General features: G+C 39.5%; 1 protein-coding gene across 2 annotated transcripts in view; it reads left to right on the top strand.

The window, feature by feature from the left end:
* LOC121954046 (glutamate receptor ionotropic, NMDA 3B-like) overlaps positions 1-21,366 on the top strand; it is a 116,807-nt gene that overhangs the window by 94,402 nt on the left and 1,039 nt on the right. The window contains exons 9-14 of one of the 2 annotated variants that reach the window (XR_015778628.1): positions 1,800-1,951; positions 3,164-3,328; positions 6,496-6,563; positions 8,655-9,606; positions 13,847-13,919; positions 14,065-14,100. Coding sequence is in view for 1 of the 2 variants with exons in the window: in XM_042501367.2 (XP_042357301.2) it covers positions 1,800-1,951; positions 3,164-3,328; positions 6,496-6,563; positions 8,655-9,624 (1,355 nt within the window). In the remaining variant the exon portion in view is untranslated. Of the gene's footprint in view, positions 1-1,799; positions 1,952-3,163; positions 3,329-6,495; positions 6,564-8,654; positions 13,751-13,846; positions 13,920-14,064; positions 14,101-21,366 lie in introns of those variants that run through there. The other variant, XM_042501367.2, reaches the window with a different exon arrangement.

The following is a 21,366-nucleotide window of genomic DNA, read 5'->3' as shown; positions in this document are numbered from 1 at the left end:
TTCAAAAGCCCCGAATCTACGTTATTCCACAAAGAAATCTAATATGAATGAGTAAATGTCCTTCTGTTGGCCCTAATATTCAATTCAGAGTGTTGGCATTGTTTGACATCATTGACCTACAGTTAGAGCAGCCCAGATTATTATGGGATGGATTTTGCAGATTTTTCAACCTAGCATTCATTCTCTGAACTCTATTTTGGCGTCGTATAACAAAATTAGTTGTCACATTTTTGAAAATGTATGCCGAATTCCCACCCGACTTATGTAACTTAAAAATAGTACCATCAGACCTTTTTTTTTTAATTTGATAACTTGTTTGATTGATTGATAGCATGAAACTGAAGTTGTTAGTGAATCGCGAGGGTCCTGACAACCACAAAACGCTGCCTGTAGCCCGAGCAAGAGAAAACACTGCAGAAAACGACATACGTCCGGTACAATTTGTTGCATGTGTTTACGTACATGACAACAACATATCAGGGAATTGGAGGGTTGTCCCACCACATAGGGAAAGTTTTCAACCACTTGTTACTCTGTTCTGAGGATAAAGGTGGCACTCAAAAACAAAGGGTAGGGGTAAAAACATGAAATGGGATTGGACTTAAGTATATGACACCTCACAAGGCCCCTACAGAAAGTCTTGTAGTTTGACAGCGTCTGCAGCTTGCTCTGTGATGCTTCAGATGCCTCAGATGTTGACATTGATCCTAGAAGTCTCTCCTTAGCCTCAGCATGCACTAATCCATCTTTTCACCCTCAGATACCACTTCCAATTCCTCAACTCAAGGTGCCGATCAGATACCAGTGCTCTCTTTTTAACAGCTTTAAAGATTTGGAAACCTCCCTGCATGAAACTCTCAGGACTCATTTTTTAAGGAGGGTTACATGAGGCCAGGGATTGCTGCTAAGGTGGCAGCCCGTTGTGTCTGATAGTGGAAACACTGAATTTTATTATGACACTGCCAAAGAAACTGCATTTAATATGGATGGGTCACATCTGGCCAAATACCAGATCCACTTAACAAGGACAGGATTGGCCTGATACCAATCAGTGTTGCAGATCATAAAAGACAGGAAGCTAAAAAATGTGTCCTCTAGTCTTATCACCAGAGGTGGGAGTTAGTTACACATTGAGTCAAACACATAGTTACACTTTTCAAGTCATCTGTCTCAAGTCAAAGTCAAGTCTCTAGTCATGAACACCAAGTCAAACTCAGTTATCAGTACTATTCAAGAAAGTTTCAAGTATTAGTGTTTGCAACTTGAGTCAAGTCCTGTGACTCGAGTCCCCCACCTCTGCTTATCACTGCCTTAGATATGTCCACTAGCTTGTTGTGAGAAGCATTTTCAAGCTGTCGGAAGTGATAAACGGAGGAGCAGACAGCTCAATACCAGGATTTGATCCACTACAGTTTGTACTGCGGACCACGGGGGACACCTCCATCAGCGTTAGTGGTTCTGTGCTTTGTTTCCCCCTAAACGAATAGTCTGCTCCACCAGAGAAAGCACAGGACAGAGTATTTGCACGGCATATTCACTGTACCTGGTTGAAAGAGTGTTGATTCTAATTCCAACTGAAGCCTGTAAACCCATGAATCTTTTAAATAGAATAAATTTTTCCAGAGGGCATCTGCCCTTTGGCTAACCGCAGCTGGCTGACTGTGGTTTCCAACGCATAAACACCGAGTCAGATCCTAGTTTCTAGTCTCTTCCTCGGGCATGGCTCTAAGATTCTGTTACGTGTAGCATATATTTACACCTCTGTGTGTGTGTGTATGTGTGTGTCTGTCATCTTTCAGGGTACGGTATAGGCCTGCCCCAGGGCTCTCCTCTAACCCGCAATGTGTCAGAGTTCGTGAGTCGCTACAAGTCTGACGGCTTCATGGACATGCTACATGATAAATGGTATAAGGTGGTGCCCTGCGGGAAGCGAGTCTTTGCAGTCACAGAGGTAAGTCATTGGCGGGAGAGTGTGTGCATGTGTTTGTGTGTTGTGTACGTGTGCAGTGTGTAAAGCGAAGCCTCCCGCCGCCTGTACTCCCATAAATGAGTCTCCCTCTGGGACACAGACTGGATTGGCTGCCAGCTAAGCACACATACGCTGACGGACGTATACACGCAGACAAAGACATACAATCACATAAACTGAGGCCTATTTATTGACCTTAACCAGAGTTACAGGCACGTACCGTCTGAGTGTCGATACTTATTTGTGCTACAGCAAAGAACTCTCAGTTCTCGCCCCTCCCGTTTTTCTTTTCTCTCTTTTTAAAGAGCTGGGGATCTCTAGACAGAGCGCACTGTCTGTATCTATATCTCTTGTTTGTGAATAGAGAAGCTATTCAACTCCCTTTGGCCATCCCTTTTAAATCCCACTTCAAAGTTGAATCATATTATAGCAACAAACGCAATTACACAGTCATAGGTTTCTCCAGTGAGATGAAAACCCCAACTTCACCCTGAATCAGGAAGTTATTACTATTCATCGCATATGAAGCCCAGAGAGTGGGCTACTCTCAAACAATGTGGTGCGATCTCGCCCTCTGGATTGGGAGCAAAAGGAGGTCGGTGTTGTCGCTGATGAATTTGTCGAGTCAGCATGGGGCTAATTGCCGTCGGAGGCGATGCAGGAGCGAGCCGGGGTGAGAGAAACATGATTAGAGAGATTGTTCGAAAATCACGCCACTGTCTCTTCCACTTCCTCCAGGCCCATGAAAGCCTCATAAGAGATAGACATTATGTCAGGGGGAATGTGGGCGAATCAAATGGGAACAAACTGCTCTTCAATTAACCGTCGTCTCTTTTTACCGTCTCCCTTCTAACCGCTGTTTCTTTCTATTACTCTCAGTTTTGCTTCCCCCTCAGCTCTTTATGCTTTCTTCCTTTCAGCACGTCCTATTCTTTCCAAACATGTCTTTTACGCTGTTGCCCTCTCCTCTTTATTGCTATTCTTTCGGGGCTTACGCAGACAAACTAGATACACAACAGCGGAATATCAATTGCATATTCACAAAAAGTGGCCTAAATTGTAATTATGTAAATACAAATCATCAATCTCTGTATTTTCCTCTGTGTCGGCTTAAGTCTTTACTAATCTGTGTCACTCCCCCAACCCCTCCCTCCCTCCCTTTCTCTCTCTCGCTCTCTGCCATCGCCCCCTCAGACTCTACAGATGGGGATCCAGCATTTTTCCGGCCTGTTTGTGCTGTTGTGTATGGGGGTGGGTGGAGCCTTGCTGACCTTGGCAGGTGAACACACCTTCTATCACCTGGTCATCCCTCGCCTCCGGCGCACACACACACTGCAGTACTGGCTACACACCAGCCAGGTGAGTAAACGCACACTGTACGCATACATGCACACACTCTTACGCAAGGTCTGTCATGCACAAAAGAAAAGTAATTTTCACATTACTCACATGTGTATGAGCACACATATGAGAACAGTCACTTACACACACACACACACACACACACACACACACACACACACACATACACACACACACACAGAAGAGCATACTGCTGCTGGTGAGACCTCTTTCCCCCTGGAGTTAACTCTTATCTTGAAGGTAACCTACGCCCTCTACTGTCAGAAACTTAAAACAACAGTCAAGAAGAAAACTAATATTTTACTTGAATTTTAATCTTGTTGGGTTTTGTAGGGCAGATTAGTAAACACCTCAAAGATAAATGCAGTGTTGTAGTCAAGACCACCTAAACCAAGACCAGGTTATGACGAAGACCGCAGTGTATCGAGATATCGAGACCGAGACAAGGCCGAGACTCTGAGGGGTTGAAACCGATCTGAAAAATCCACATTTCCATAAAAACACCCACAGAAAACAGCTGAATATTCCTGCTCACTCACCTCTGTTAATGCTGTACTGAATATATGTGTGCTTAGCCTCGTTTCCAACAAACACCGCAGTTCAGTTCAGTTCAGTTCAGTTCAGTTCAGTACAAATAAGAACAGTAATTTTTGTGTTTCTGTTGTGAGAGTTGTAGATGGTACTGTTGGAACCGCTCCTTACCCTCCCATTTTTCATCACCGCTCTGTTGGGGAACCCAGCACTCTGATTTAAAAGAAACTAAAAAGTAGAGCTAGAAACACTGCACTCTGGGTAATTAGTCAACAGAGAGCCATCACTCTTGCTTTGAGCTGAGTTGTGGCTGTTTTGATGCTCAGCACTGCTCATACCGTGGCAAGTTTTTCATACATTAGTCAACTATGAATTTAAAATGAAAGGATGTTTTGTTGTCTTTTCATCTGAACTAGTTAAACAGTTAGCAGACTAAGAACATTTATTTCACTGTGCTGATCAAAGGCAACTGTGGGCAGCTACTGGCAACTTTTAAGGTGGGATGTTTTCTTGCATGTTACTCAACGCATGAGTTGACGATGTAAATCCTTCAACATACCTTAAATGGCACCTATAATGTATTCTGCACCCTGCACACTGTCTACCTTGCTTAAGAAATTTTCAGTCGTTTCAATAACTAGACCTCCGTCAGGCAAATATAGTTACAGAAACATCGCAGTAAATGTATTTCTTTTGCGAATTAGACAGTGTGCATAAGTGCATTATGAGAAATGTCTTGATAAAATGATCAAAAGGCAATTTAAGGGTGAATTTTACCTGTGTGGATTTTGTTTTTGCTTAAGCAAACAAATATAAACAAGCACTGAGGAGCTAGAAACAACCTAGCCATCTTTATTCATCACTAGTTTTGTTTTTTTGCACAGGCAGTTTAGTGATATCTCTGCAGCTAACTGGTCTTGAAATATCATGTGTGTCACCCTTTGTCTGAGACCGAGACAAAACTGAGTAACAATGAGTCCCAGACGACACCGAGAACTTAAAAAATTGATCTCATGACCGATTTTGAGAACAATATTGGAAAAAATGTACTGCTAATTAAGTACTAAAGTACTTTTTATTTAATTTAATTATTTTTGCTCTATTTGTTTTAGTGTTTTAAATTAATTAGTTAATTAAGTAAAAAGTTATTAAACAGTTCCCATAGGCAGTGCTTTATTAAATGGTTTATAGCCGCCAAACAATATGCATTTGTGCCTTTGTTTGTTTTGCTTTTTCTGCAGCGAGGCAGCCAATTTATCTTATCGTTCAAATTCCTGTCTGTCCTGTGTATTGATTTTTACTCTGTGCAAAACAATGAAATACATTTTATTGAACGCACAATTCATATCTGTTATTTTGTAAAGAAGAGGATACAAAGAAAATGAATAAAAGAGATCTGCAGAAGCTTTTTTTTTTTTTACGAACACTATTAGAGAATTGGTGTGTTTATAACAAGGTACACTAAAGGAACCACAAATTGGGGATTTAAAGGTCATATTTTGTTTTTTTATGAAAGTCGAGCCATTACCAAATGAGGTGCCTGTGGCGATATGTTTGAGTGAATAATGGATATCAAGACCGCTCACATTTGTTTGCTGCATCCCTCTAAAAGGGCAACCACTCCCGCGCAGCCTTTAGCATTCATCACACACCTCAGCGTTATCTGGGAGGATGACATCTCAGTTGGTCCCTCAAGATAATCCTAACTAGAGTGAAAGTCTCCCTTTTCCTCGGATATCTTCAGACACTTTTAAATCAGGGAGAATTAAAGCAGAGTCGTACTTTACAACTTAAGAGGATGGTTTGGGGATTTTTTTTTCCAATCCAACTAAAGCACTTGGGTACCTAAATCAAAAAGGAGTGAAGCAACTGATACTTTAACCTCTCTTAAAATTTTAGGCGTAAAGGAACTGTCTCTCGCTGAATTTACAATCATTTAATTAAATCATGCAGAGGAGCACCACAGCAGGATTTGTGGAGAATAACTGTCACAGATGTTCTGCACAACTGGGTAGAATAATGTCTCTTGCAAATTCAAAATCATCATTCCTCTTGATTTATTTCAGAGCTGATGAAGTGACAACAAATTTTTCACGTCGAACTGATCCCCGTCTCCCAGAAATTAAGTTTGTCTATGACTAAATTGCATTCATAATTACTTTGTTTTGTCAGCGTAATTGCTGCCTGGATGTTCAGAGACAATGTTGCTTTGAGTTAACAAAAGACTGCATTCATGCACTGGATTCACACGGCTTTTGCAGGTTTAGACGAGAAAACCGCTTCGGCTAAGGTTTGGGAAAAGTTGTGATTTCGGTGAGATGTTCATGAAAAAAGGTAATAATAAAACATATGGCTTTAGTCACTACAAATGGAAAGTGTATTACAAGATTGCCTATTTTGGTGGAAAACAAATGAAATATGTTGTCAGTAAATATTTTGCTGATGCGCTCAGAATCAATGTTTTTGTCAGGTATGTTCATTAGCAACATTTCTTCATTATGCTGATAGAAAACGTCAAACATATTTGCTGTTTCAAAGTTGTTGTGGATAAAAAAAACATAATTCTTGGGAGACAGGGCTCCTACAAAGCCGTGGTATTAACAGTCATTTTTGTCTTTTTTTGCTATTTGCAGAAAATTCACCGAGCCCTCCACACCACATATGAGGACGTTGGGAAGGAGCTGACGGACCTCGACCAAAAGTAATGAAGTCACGTCCACACACTTCACTGTAATCTTCCATTTGAAAGATCCACAATAAACAGTAGGCAATGTGAGGGAACGAGGGGGGACGCCATAATTGACCAAAAAGCGGAAGACCCATAGCTGATGAATTATTGAAAAATCTTAAATTTTGACAGTATTTCTATTTTAACCAACATATGTACCGCTAGTTAAGCCACCAGGAAACTCTCAGACCAAGCGTGCGTTAAATCACTTTACGCTTAGCTATTCAGCCAATCTAATCTGTGCATTTTGATGAGCGTTGCTAATCAGATTTGTGATGTGGGAGAGAAGGAACGAGGGACAACAGCTGGAGAAATAAGTGAATCAGGAAGAAGTTATTTTAAATGGCATGTTCTAAATGAGAAATGTAGACAGCAAAAACAGCTTTTAAAGGTAAATATTTGCAAGAATGAAATACAGAAATTATAATTATGTTTTTATTAGCAAAAAAATCCCCTGAACCTATGAATTGTTGTGCTTTTTTCATCTTAGAAAGACATTTTTATCAGCATGTGAAGCATACATTACCTCTTCCACACGGGAGAAGTTTCAGTTTGTTGCAATCGCCGACCTAATAAAGAACAGACAGACTCATGCTCATTGTTCCCACGAGCAGTTCAGAACCTGTATATCTTATCATATGTTCTGAGACCGTGGCTGTTATTAAAAGAGACGATGTGAAGTGCCACTAGACGACAAAGCACAGAGCATGTTTTGTGCAGTTCGAATTTGAACTGAGGGCACAGAAAAGAAAATATTATATATCAGTTCATTTATTTAACTGTCACATTAGATCTTTCAGGATCCAGCTGCAGTGAAATGACACTGAATCATCTATGAGCCATTTCAAAGGCATCACAATTTTCAGAATTATTACAATTTAACACTTTGTCTGTCTGGCAAGAGGTTGTTTCTGTAGTTTTCAAAAAACTTCCTTTCTTGCTGAAAGGTAGTTATCAGTTGCTCTCATGTCTGTACCGTAAGTATAAAGGAAAAGACAGCTAGCTTAGCTTAGCATAAAGACTGGAAACAGCCACCCTGGCTCTGTTCAAAGGTAATAAAATCTGCCTACCAGCACCTTTTAAGCTCTCTAATTAACACATTATTGTATCTTGTTTGTTTAATCCATTCTCAGCCGCTGACATCTTAGTATTTAGTGTACAAGCTGTTATTGATCTTCTCATCTAACTCTCTGCGAGACAGCAAATAAGCATAATTCCCAAAATGTCAAGACTTATTTTATTGCAACAAACCAATTTTCATAAGAAGCAGGTTGAAAAAAGCCACACTTTAAGATTTTTTACACTTTTGTAGCTTGATAGCAAACAAAATGACTTAAGATGGAGATTTCGTGCAGTGACAGAATCATGGTAGAGCTTAAATCATTTTCAACAAGACAAAGCAAGTGATATTCAGATGATTGAAGTCAGATAGTACAGTTTAGTCTGCACATGGTCCTTATATAAACAGCACTGGTGGAATGTAACTAAGTATATTTACTAAAGTACTGTACTTGTGGACTTTACTTTACATAAGCATTTATCCAATATTATATTGTTTTAAATTAAATTACCAATGATTTGTTTATTGGTCAATTAATTGATTCATAGAAAATTACCAACTACTTTGATCAGCATTTAAGCATCTTTTTTTTTCTTTTTTGAGTGCTGGGGGAGTTTTCTCTTTTTTTATATTTTTTTGAGGTTTTGTGATTTATTTCTTTTTTTTTAATTTTTTTTTTCTTTTTTAAATAATTTTGTGGGTATTTGAATATTACTTTAAATAATTCTGAGTTTTGTGTGTGTTTTTTAAAAGTTTTGTCTGCATTGGTTACTTTTATGCACATTTTCCTTATCGTACTTACTTACCTCTACTTGTGTATTATTTTCAATGCAGGAGTTTTACATGTAACAGAGTATTTTCACAGGGTAGTATTAGTAGGCTGAATACTGATAAACAGTTAATCATTTGTGTTTGCTTACAGGAAAATGTATCCATGTGTACTGCTGTACAGTCTGTCTCACTGGATGTATGCCCTTTGCTGTGATCTTCCTCTCTTTCACTAGCCCCTCCTCTTGTATCTCAGAGAACTGCACCCTCCACAGGAAGCAGCATCAGCCTCCTCCCCCATCTCCCCCCACATCCCTACCCGCTTCCACAACAGCCGGAGACACCTGCAACTCCTCACCGTCCCATGAGCCCAAGGAGAAACGTGTGCACTTTGACCTGGAAACCCTGCACAGCTACCGCCTGCGCACACACACCGCCTCAGTGCGCGGCAGGCCCGGTATGGTCGGCCGGCCCGGGCTGGGCTTAGGAGGGTGGGGGCTGGGGAACCTGGGGAGTTTTACCTCCCCTCCGCAGATCAGCCTACATGCTAATGGGGGCCCTGTGTCTGCACTGGCTTCCTCAGGCTTGATGCTGGCTCCTCTGGGGAGCAGGGCGGCTCAGACCAGTCTGTGGGAAGGGGAGCTCCAGGACCTGCAGGGGAAGATCGAGACGTTCCGCACCCAGCTGAGAGAGGCTCTGGCCAGGAGAGCAGAGATCCAGAGCAGCCTGGAGAGAGAGAGGAGCGGACTTGTACGCAGGGATACCAGTCTGGAGAGGGAGAGACAGAGGATACAAACTATTAACACAGACAGAAGTAGCTCCACTCAGCCCAAACTCCCTGAGAGAGACAGGACCAGCCAACTGCAAACCCTGAATAATCAGCAGACAGGGAGGGCGAACCAATCAGGCGGTCCTGGGACTCTGGAGCACGGGCGAAGCAGCCAATTAAACACTGTTAACAGTTTGGACAGAGGGAGAGCCAACCAGTTACGCTCTGTTAACACTTTGACAGGAGAGAGGACTGTCCAATCACGCACTTCAACCAGTTTGGAGCGCAGTCGAGTCATCCAACCGGGTGCTGTGAACATAACCGTGCAATCGAGGAACACTTCTAGCCTGGACAGACAGATGGCGAACCTATCGCGCACTCTGAACACTTTGGAGAGGACAAAAGCCAACCAATCAAGTGTAAGCAGCGGGACTTGATTGTCTTAATGCAGGATTGTGGAGTGCAGTTGGTTCTCGCATAGCCGTGGGAAGATTGATTAAGTTTAGGGGACGCTTGCTGAAAAATGACAGTATATGTTAACTCACACCATTACTTACTGCAACCTAATAATTTTCACACTCAGAATCGTTTCTACTCTCGCTTAAAACGACGACTAAAAAACTTTAACTGCAATTCAAGAACTCGTGAAACATTATCCATAAAATCATAAACAAGCAATGTAATCTTGTGGAATGAAAGCCAATATAATTTCAGCAAGATCTCCTCAGCAAGATCTAATGCTAAAATCACTGTGCTTATTGAGGAACCATCAACCACAAGCTGGCTGTAAAAACACGAGAGCATCACCCAAAAACAAAGATTATACCTGGATCGACATCACTGTTCTTGTGCTGCGTTCAGACACCCCTAACAAGTATTTAAACCTTTGAATCCTGAGCAATTAAAAAAAAAAATAGGAAAATACGTGAAACAAGGCAATGGGGAATTTGACAAGAAATGTCCCTCAAATTGCAAGAAATAAGTAGATTCAGATATGTTTTTTAAAGGCAAGAAAAAAACATCCAGAAAACTATATTTCTAATTTTCAAAATTATAGATTTAAAATTCTCTTACAGATTTTTTTTTTTCGGATAATTTCTTTGTATTTTTTTTAACATTACTTTTTTTTTTTTTTTTGCTTTTTTCTGATTTTTAAGTTATTTTCTTGCACTTTTTACAATCTTTCTCCTAATTGTGGGGTCATTTTCTTTTTCTTTTTTGTGCTGGTTGATTTTTAGGTTATTTTCTTGCATTTTTTTTAATATTTTCTTACACTTTTTTTGGTCATTTTCTTTTTTTGTGCTGATTTTCAGGTAATTTTCATGCACTTTTTATTTCTTCCTTGCTAATGTTTGGGTCATTTTCTTTCTCTCTTTTTTTTTTTTGTTCTGATTTTCCGGTAATTTTCTTGCACGTTTTACTACTTTCTTGCAAAATTTTGTCTCATTTCTCCTTTCTTAATTCCTTCTTGTGTTTTTGAAATAAATTACGTCAGTTTGCTTGGGTTTCAAACGGTTTAAGAGGCCCACAAGCACACAGAGACATCGGCGACAAGAGCACAGAAAACTCAAAGTTAGCTAAATGTGACAAAACAGCAAACAAAATGATTTATACAAAAACAAAAATTAATTATAATTATTTGAACATGCACATGCAACATCCAAAGGCAGGATGTAGGAGATAAAGATGCAAAAAAAACCCTATATATTTTAGTATTTCCAAGTAATAATTTCCCAAAAATGTGAATGACATAGGAAGAAAACTGTGAAGAACGAGTGGTACAGCCCCAAATCAATGTACCTTAAGATCCCATTTTAAAAAAGCCTTTTGTGTGTTGATGCTTTGTATCCTTATGTGTATTGTCCCACCATCAACACAACAACACTAATACTGCCGTCAAAAACGCATTTTTGGATATTTTTATATCTAAATCCCATCCGTGTGAAATGTGTCAAAACTAAAAAAGGTGTTTTGCAAACTGAGCCCTTCCCAAACAGACGCTTTGAGATGGTAATTTTCCCCTGTGATTTGATGGGTTCTGCATAAAAAAGGATATTAAGGCAGGGGAGTGAGCATTAATGCAAAATGGTTTGTTATACTGTCGCTTGTGGAATGGATTCAAGCTATTTAGACACAAATACACACCTCCAGCTCATTTTGTGGCTGCTAGGTTTAGTTAACTCAGACTGTGATGCCATTTAAATTGTTTTGTCCTTATTGTTACCTCGTGTCGTTATGGGAAAAACAGAGTCACATACAATCTTGTGTAAAGCAACTCCAGCAGTCATGAGGGGTATAACTCAGCCTTTAAAAAACAGAACATAATCATTCTGTGGCTCTGAAATAAGTTTCAGGTCTGAGAAAATAACCTTTGCTGACAAATAATAATGTGCACAACTTTCTAAGACCTCTTTTCTTTAACATGAAGGTGTGGTAAAAGTTAGCTTAACCCTTTCTCCCTAAGAAGAAATACAATGGAGAAATATCTGATCCAGCATTTTTGGAGTTTGACCCATAATAGAGACAAAATAATCAGGACTCTGAGTCCCCCAGCTTTTTGGAAGTGCAATGTGAAATCACTGCATTTCCAAAACAAAATCAAAGCCCTTCCCTGTTTTGGGTGGAAACACGGCTGACCCATCCCGTCACTTGTAGTACTACATTAGCATTCAGTTTATCCCTCAGTAGCTGCAACATACTGTAGGTCAGAGTTGTAAGTGTTATTTTGGTGTCAGTGCTCAACACTGTTTCCACTTTCCAAAGTGCTGTTTGTGTTTAGGTGTCATAATTTAAAATATGGTGGTTCTTTATATCTGCTTTAGGCTGTTAGTAATCATTTTAAAGGTTCAAAGTTGTGTGAGTGCAACCCAATCACTAGATTAAATATTGTCATTGTGTGTTTTCTGCAGACCACAGATATGTAAAATTTTTACAATATTATGTAGCAGATATGTTGAAACTTTATGTTTCTTTTACATTGTTGTGGTTAATGTGTAATTATGTACAAAGTACAAAAATAACTTGTTATGGCCAGGAAAAGATGATGTTTTGGTTAAAAACACCCATTTTTGATGCCACAGTCACTGCAGGATATTCTGCAAAGTCTTGCAAAAAAAAACACCCAGTTTTGGTGCCACATTCGCAGCTGGAAATGCAGCAAAATCATGCTAAAAAGCACTATGTTTTGGTGCCGCAATAATGACTAGAAATGCAGTAGTCTTGCCAAAAATACTTAATTTTTATACCACAATCTCAGCTCGAAATGCCCAAAACACCTAATTTTCATGCTACAATTGGTGCTGGAAATGCTGCAGCTAAAAAACAACAGGTTTTGTTGTCCGCTGGTCTCAAAACATGGTCTGCAGGCTTGGCAGCCGTCTCCCCCAGGTGTGAAGCCCTGCACCATCCCCTAAACCTCGCAACGACAAAGTCAACTCATACACATCTAATCCATGTCGACGACGTCCCTTTAAAAAACATCTATATGAGACCTATAAAACTACCAAATGAAACATATCTGTGGTTTGCAGACACATACAACAGCATTTTCTTCTGGCGGCTGGGCTGCTTTATAGGAAGTCATGCAAAACTTCAGAGGAAAATTACAATCTCAAAGTAATTTCACTGAACATTTTAATCATCACCCCGAGCTCAAACCAGTTGCATATCTGCTTGGATTTGTGGCTTCAGTCAGTAAACAAGCGGCATCATTTTGGATTGACTTTGCTCACCGTATTCATTACTGAAGCAACTTATCAGAGTCTGGCAACAATTTTGCGCTCAGTGACTGTATTGCGCATGAATTCACAGTGATTACAATTTGCTCCCTGAAGATCCCAGTGAGCTCTGATAATTGGGACCTCATGCTGTTTTTTTTTGTTTTTTTTAAACGGTTAATCATTAAAATAGATATACACTTTTTTTATCTGTTTACACTCAGATGAAGCAAAATATGTTTTGCTTTTCTGCTCGAACAAAGTGAAGTAAGTATGATGCCCAATGTTTATGATGAAGAGGCTCCTCAGAGGCTGTTTTTATTGGGACTCTTAATCAGTAATTCAGTGAACCACTAGAGGGAGCTGCCTCCCTGCTTCCCGCGGCTATGGACAATGGAGAGTTTATGTATTGAGGTTTTATTCCAACAGAACCGCTTAAATAAATGTGACAGATTGAAGCTGCATTTTGTGCTGCATGCAACAGCAGAGGACCTGGGGAAATAAGGCCTTTATGAAATCACTCCAGCACTATACAACGCGATGTCACCTAATAGTATTGTGATACTCAATCTTGTGCAAGTCTCTCAGCACTTTAAACGGGTGTTGGGAGTTTCAGCGGCCCACAGGTCTGAGACACAGACGCTGATATTACTGAAACAGAACTTTATGGCGGTACTGATGTACATTTAGACGTTTCAAACTTTGCTGTGGTGTGAAGTGGTTGTGTTCACATGCCATGGTGTCTATGAGGAAAAAAATATATATTTTAGGTCTTTAACGAGAAAGAGCTTGTGGTACTGGATATTTAAACAAATACTTTTAAATTTACCCCTTATAAAAAATTGTATCAGCATATATTATTAAATTTTATCATAATGATCATTCTCATGTTTTGAAATAAACATTTATATACTTATTTACTTGCATTATCTCATACTTTCAGTGTGCATGCAGAAAGCAGTGACAATGCCATCCCAAAGCTTTGACCTCCTGGGACAATTTAAGGATAATACGCTGTAAGTGAACACAATGAACACTTTGTCCAGATCACTTTGGTTCAGTTTAGACGCCATCAAACCCATTTAACATTCATTAATCTACTCATTTCATTGCATGTGTGTGTGACCATTAAATCAAATGTTGTTTTAATGGTTTTTGCAGATAGACTTTCATCTAAAATTGCCACGGCTGCTTCACGTGAGTACGAAAACACACTTCTCCCACAAATGACACTAGTGCCAATATAAAATGTGATGTTGCCGCATATTAAAGTGCAGTGTGGCTAAATGTGCAATATCTAAACCATTTCATCCTCCCAGTTCATTAAGAGTGCAAAACACAGTGTCTGCTTTCAATTGGTGTAGTAACGGTTGTGAGAGGTTACTATACCAAAGAAAATGATTCTTTTTTTCTCATAAAACAGATATAAAGGAAATAATAGCTCGAATTAAACAGCAAAAAAGTGGAGACTTTGTAACCTGGGATGAATAAACTACATTTATTTACATTAATATGCAATAGAGGGATACACTCTAATCACAGAAAAACTGATCCCTTTTGTTTCCACAGTCATATTCTTTGGGAATGGTATGATAAGGTAAAATATCCCCTTTTTAATATTCTGATCATTTTATTCTATATCTGATATTGTGATATTTTCCATGTTCATGTAGCTTAAATTCTAAAGGGTTTTTTTTAAGTGGAGTTGCATATATGTTGTCAGTGTATTACATAAAGTAGATGGTAGTCGGCATACCCCCAGTTTGGAGAAGTAGGCAGGAGTACCACCAAGGAGGCTAAGCAGTACACTGCTGTGGACATCTGCAGCAAAATATTTTAGACACCTAAAAAAACATCAATATAGTATAATATATATTATATTATATCTATTAATATATTTAATAACAAATATTTTCATATTTTCACCACTTTACCTTGCCGTCACGCAGCCCTCACAGTCAGGGAACTAAAATAGTTATCTATGCTCTCTTTAAAGCCAGACTCCATTGACTGACATCTACTGTAAGTACTACACTGACTATGGATAAGTACCACATACGAACTCACTTCAAAAAGTCCAAACTATCCCTTTAAGAAAGTTTTTCCTTTTGGTCATGCCTCCTCCTCACACCTGCAACTTGATAACCATAATTGCTAATCCAGTATGAAAATGTGAAAATGTGTTCCTGCTCTGTTTAGCACTTGAGAGGATGAGAGGAGTTGAAGAGCTGATTTTTTTGGGTACAGTAATTGTACAGCAGCATGTCTGGTCTCACCTGGGTATAGCAATAACACTGTTTGCACCATGTGACTTTGGTCTTCCCCTTAAAACTAGTACTGAATCATTAGTGAATGAGCAATTTGTTGTTTTCAAGCTCAAAATATAGTAAACATGTTGTTGCACCGTGTTGCGCGATAAAGGTAAAGTGTTACCTGTAGTGAGGAAAGTGAGAAGTAGCAGCTGTGAAGCTAAATAAACTGTAAAGACCTGCGACTATCTTCTGCAATTTGAGGTAAAAAGAGATAATGTGGGAACATTTTGACAAAAGAGGACAATACCCTAAAAAACTGCTGCTCTGTGAAATGCAATGTGTAAATCTGACTACAGTTCAGCCGTGTTAAGTTTTCTGTCAGTGTCACCATGCAGCACTTGATCTATTCTTGAAATCTTGAAATTGATCTATGTGGTACTCGTGGATGATTATGGTGTTTATCTTGTCACAGATAAAGCTTGAATAATGTGTAAGCCCGCAATCATCTGCTCTCTCACATTGTAGCTTATTTAGGGCTACTACAGCTTAAGGCAAGTTAAAGACTTTTTTTCAATGAAATTTAAGACCAATTTTGTAATAACTAAAATAGAAGATAAAAAAAACATGAGCCAACATCAGTCAGGGTTGAGAACAATTTGCCTTAATATTTATTTTACCATAAAACATGGCTTTTTTCTCGTGGCAGAGATAAGGTTAAAACAGAATAAAGAGAAAAGGTTTTTTTAGGTGATTTTGTTTTCACACTGCATGTGGGATTGCACTGCCTTGATTCATTGTCACTAAATCTTGGTTGAGTTTCCAATTTCCATTAAATTTGCACCCTCCCCATTTCATCCTGGGTACAATGACAGCGAGTGAAGAGAAAAAAAATATTTAAAAAAATGTTACTAATTATTGTGAGATTTTAAAATGCAATGTCCTTAGCACATGCTCGTGTGTTTTTTCTCTGATAACTTAAGACCCAGATGTTCAGGAGCCAGATTATCTGTAGAGGTCTCTTCCTGTCCAAAACAAACATAACCAGTGATTTAAACTGGTAAAAACACTAAATTAAGCAGTTTTTACATTAAAAAAATAAATGTATATCTGACACTCTTTGGGCTGCTAACTACAGTGGCCGACAAGAATGGCCCTATCTCGAGTCAGCGTTTGGTTTGTCCTGTCTGGGCTACTGTAGAAACATGACAGACTCTGTGTACGAGGAGCAGCTCCCTAAATAAATAAAAAAAGCTCATTCTCTTTATGAAAACACAATTTTCATTTTCAGGTGATTATACACTAAGAAAACATACTTATTATGTTATATTCCATCTCTGCCAATATATCCCCCTAAATCCTCCACACTGGACCTTTAAATAACCCTGTTATTGAATTTCGTCTCAATATCTTTTACAATTCAGTCAGTATTTAAAAAAGAAGTAAAGTAAAGTGTGGGTTTGCAGTTGTTGTTGCTTTTGGCTCCAACCCAGAGACTTCTCAGAGACATGTCTTTGTTCCTGAGGCCACTGAGGAGGCGGTGTAAGCACCGCTCCACCTGAGGGTAGAATGGTATTGTTTAACTCGTCATGTAATGACAGCTTTCAACCACACAGAGGCACTTGAACCCGTCCCTACAGGCACATGAAGGCAGAGTGAGGAGTGGAGATACCTGCAGAGAATCACATTAAGGATGTTTTACTGAGAGCGAGACGGAGGCATGCGCTCATTTCCAATCATTTTAACCAAAAGATAGCGAGTCATGTATGATCTGAGTGTGCCTCCTCATGTATATTCGCCAGTCAGTCACACTTGAGTCCCCCCATGAAGCACTGGCCTAGATAACATGGCAGAGCAAATCAGTGTTACACACTTCATCCGTATTGATCTGCAGTTTTGTATTTCATCATATAATGGAATGTTTTCTCAACCACATAATCATCGTAACATTAACAATCCTTTAAAACACCATTTACCTTGTAACGGTGAAAATTGAGTGTTTGTATGAAAGGTGACACTCGGTGCGAGGGAAGAATGGAAATTGATAGCACAGAATGTAATTCCTCAGTACAGATGAGCGCTAACAGCGTGTGGGATGTTTGAAGAGGATGAGAGAGAGAGGGATGGGTGTAGCATGCTGATGATTTAGTGCCGCTGCATCAACCAGAGTGTATGAAGTGGAGATAATCACACGGTGATAAAGCCAATCAATCACATGTTCTCTGCACTCACGCATGGTTGGATTAGTCATTGTTGTATTAAAATAAACAATAGGCTCTTTGTCAGGTGACAGGGTGCACTGAATGGACTGAAAAATCAATACACTGTAAAAAATACACTACTTGTTTTAACTTAAAAAAAGCTAGTGTCTTGGCTGTCTAAAAAGTTTAAGTTGACTGAATTTGAGAAGACAAATTTAGTTAATTTTGTAGTGATTCAACTTGTCTTTTCAAATTCAGTCGACTTAAAAACTTAAAGGGATACTTTGCCGATTTTCAACCAGCTTTGTAACGAAACAGTGTGGGTTATACATGTGATGAACTGTGGTAAACGCCATCTAACTATTGCCCTGATATTCCAACATAATTTATGTCATTTGAAGTTGTTTCGCTGGCTTTTGGGGCTGTTATTCAAACTACAGGGCATCTGTAGAGCAGGTGAGGTGTTTGGGTCCAACAAACCTGGACTTTGAAGCGGGAGTCCAGTAGTATGTAACTGTGATGGCAGCTTTTTCTACACCTTACCATGTGCCTCCGTCCCCTCATCCTGACCATCCGTACCTGCATGTGCATTAGTTGACGTTGTGACGTTGGCTGCCGTTTGCTGTTGTTGCCTAAACATAACCATGCGCCGTGTCCTCCCACCATGTGCATTTGTTGACATCACGGTTGTGACATCATGTTTGCGACATCCCAGTAGCGATGTCACGGTAGCGGTATCCCAGAAATATCAGACACAGAAGGATGTGTGACATGTAATATATAGATGTGAAAGTCCACTGACAAAGCAGCAATGTGTGACAAGTTTGGATGAAAATGTGTTTATATTTTCGTATTTCCCCCCAACGATGCCGCCACCATGGACACAAAGAGTGTACAGCTGATCAAGAGATAAACCTGCCCCTCCCTCTGCTTTAAAGTCCATCCAAAATCTAATCAAACGGTAAAACTAGGCAAGTGCTGATTGGATATTAATCAAGATTATATTACTGCACTGTCTATTTCTCGCCTAAAATGTTTCCAGGAACGTGTTTCAATGCTCTGTTTTCGCTGTAATGGCTGTAAACAGGAAGTGGGTGCCATACTTCTTCCTGCACAGTCAAAAATGGAGGCTGAAAAATGGAGATCAAATGGTAATACTAGGCAGCGGCAATCAAATATAATCCAACATTCTGTTTCTGCTTTGCATATTTCGCGCCTCAAATGTTTTCATAAACATGTTTTGGCTTACTGTTTAACTGTAACACGAGATCCAGCCGGCTGCCATTGTGTCAAATAGACAAGGTGGCTTTACGTCCTCCACCACCAGAAGCATTTATTGGTTTTCTCGTGTTTGAGCAAAAGTCAATGCCACAGTCATTTTTCTCTGTTTTCTCTGGTTATGTATCATCAATTTCAAAAGTATCTGCATCTTTCGACTGCAGCAACAGTTCAGTTTTATTTGAGGACTCTCTGTATGTCAGTGTAATATCTCCTCAAAGCGGCCGGGACACTAACTCTTTTAAGTTAGAATAAATAGTTGATTTTTACAGTGTTAGAATTCAATAGCAGGATTGTGTGGGCTTTCGTAGATGGATGGGTGAATGTGTCGACACGCAGAGATCTACCTATAGATGCTTTCGTGCAGCACAAATGTGATGCGTGCACCTTACCTTAGCCTCGGAGTCTGCATTTACAAAATGCGCATGCATGACTGCCTCCCCTTGCATTGCAAACATGCACATGTGCTGCCTGTGTGGGTGTCTGAATGATGAGATACGGGGCCTTCTTCTTTTTTTTGTTGCTCAGGCTAAGTAATTGGGTCACATGTGTGAACAGCAGTCAAGAAGAATTTTAATCAAACTTAAGAATCCCCAATGTGCGTCCCTCCGGCAATCAATTACCATCCAACTGGGGTTAATCGCAAAGAGTGCTGATAATGCCGAATTCTGTGTTAAAGAAAATACAATTGTGGTGATTTCTGCATCTCAGAGGCAATGTAACTGCGATCCACCATGTTGAGAGGAGTATGTGGGAAGCGTTGAGGAGCGTTCATCCACCTCCACCTCTCATCTCACATCACCCTCCCTCTTTATGGTGCTTTGTCTAGTAGGTAAATAGGAGGCAGGCAGTGTGAGTGATGAGTTTATTAGCTCCTGCCAGCTGTGACCAGCCCTTGGGTATTATTGGTGGTGGTGGTGGTGTGTGCATGTTGTCGGGGTGGGGGCTCCGGGCAGGGAACCATGAGGGGGAGCAGGGAGGGAGTAGGAGACGAGGGAGTACCCCATGAGAACCAGAGAAACTCCCTGGCAACCAGAGACAGGATCAACACTAAATGGGGCACCCCCCTCATTCATCCAGCACCGAGCGGCGACACAGAGCCAAATGACAGAGATTGAGAGGAGGAGAGGGAGGGTGGGGGGTGTGCAAATGTATGAATGAGTGTAAAACCATTGGAGGCTGGTCAGCAGGCGACTTCCTCCTGCTTTGCAAAATTAGCCTGCACTGTAAAATCAAGCGAGTGAATTTTACTTAAAAAAAAAATCTAGGAAACCATCTGCCTCAAGGTAACTTAAATGTGGTTATATTTACTTAATTTTGTGATGTTGCTGCAACTTAATAATGACATTAGATTCATTAAATCAGTCTTTCTAAATTCTAGAAATTTCAGTAAACCAAGTGTACTGTGCAAAATATCTGCACTCTGTTGGTTGCAAACTAGTCAGTCATATTTGTATATTATTAAACTACATAGGAATCTTGAGCCCAAACTTCAATATTGACCCTTTTGCAAAAGTTAAGGTACTCTGCTTTTGCATTATTTGTAAAATATTAAGGGCTCATGCAAAGGGCATAAACCTCCATTTGAAGTAAGAATAAATCAATCAATTTGTGAGGGTGTATTAAAAATGTTTTTACTTTGTCTTTTAATAGTACATTACCAACTCACAACATAAGGACCAAATTGGGTGAACTAATATTTCTACTGGAGTAAAACAAAACCTACTATATATATAAATACTGTTTTTCATGACCCTCAAAATTGCAAGTTGCAACACAAAAAGTAAACACAGCTAAATTTCAAGTAAACTTAACACTTAGCTATAGAGTAAACCTAAATTAAGATTAACAGTGGAGCTGTCCGCATTAGCGCATTAATCGGGATGAGATTATGGTTCGTACATAACGTGTTATATTTCTAAATCAAGTTAATTGCCAGCCGACATTCCTATCTTTAAGAGACTGTACTGGGCTGAGTTTTAAAGCTAGTGTGATTGTACTCCTATTATATGAAACTAGAAGACCTGAGGAACCCAGTGGTGCTTCTAAGATAGGGGATGGAATAACGCTCCAAATTTACGCAAAATTTTGGTTATGTAAAAACAGCATGGCCATTTGACAAGGGTCTCTTGACCTCTGACCTCAAGATATCTAAATAAATCTAAAAACTGGGTTCTATGGGTAGCAATGAGTCTTTGCTGTCAGTCGATTCCTAATCAACACAGTCTGGTTAGATTGCTTTACCCTGTCAATATGGACTTCATGACTGCTTTGTAATGCAAAATAATTTAATTGAAAACATGTGATTAAAAAAATGTGATTAATCGCAATTAATTATTGAAAATTTTCGATTAATCGCGATTTTAAAAATGAATCGTTTGACAGCCCTAGTTAATAATTAATTTTACTTTACTTTTTCAAGGCAATTGATTTCCAAAATTATATGAAGATCAACTTGTCAGATTTTACAGTGAGCACAGATTTTAACACACACACACACACACACACACACACACACACACTGCAAGTGTCCCTAAATGTGTCACAACACACCCATGATTGACGTGAGGGAGAAATGTGGTGCTAAATGGATATTTTAACTCAGTTTTAAGCCCCATTAAGAATTGATAACCGTGGGAGAAAAAGATATGGATTTCTTACAGAGAACATCCAGCAAAGTGCACATGCACGTCCATAAAAACAGCACGTGCACAGCCGACTCTTTGATGTTAATT

Source organism: Plectropomus leopardus, chromosome 14 (assembly GCF_026936395.1).
Source record: "Plectropomus leopardus strain MGB_pleo_1.0 chromosome 14, ASM2693639v1, whole genome shotgun sequence".
In the NCBI taxonomy this organism is placed as follows: domain Eukaryota; kingdom Metazoa; phylum Chordata; class Actinopteri; order Perciformes; family Serranidae; genus Plectropomus; species Plectropomus leopardus.
The sequence above is the reverse complement of the archived record's forward strand: the minus strand, read 5'-3'. Positions and strand labels throughout refer to the sequence as shown.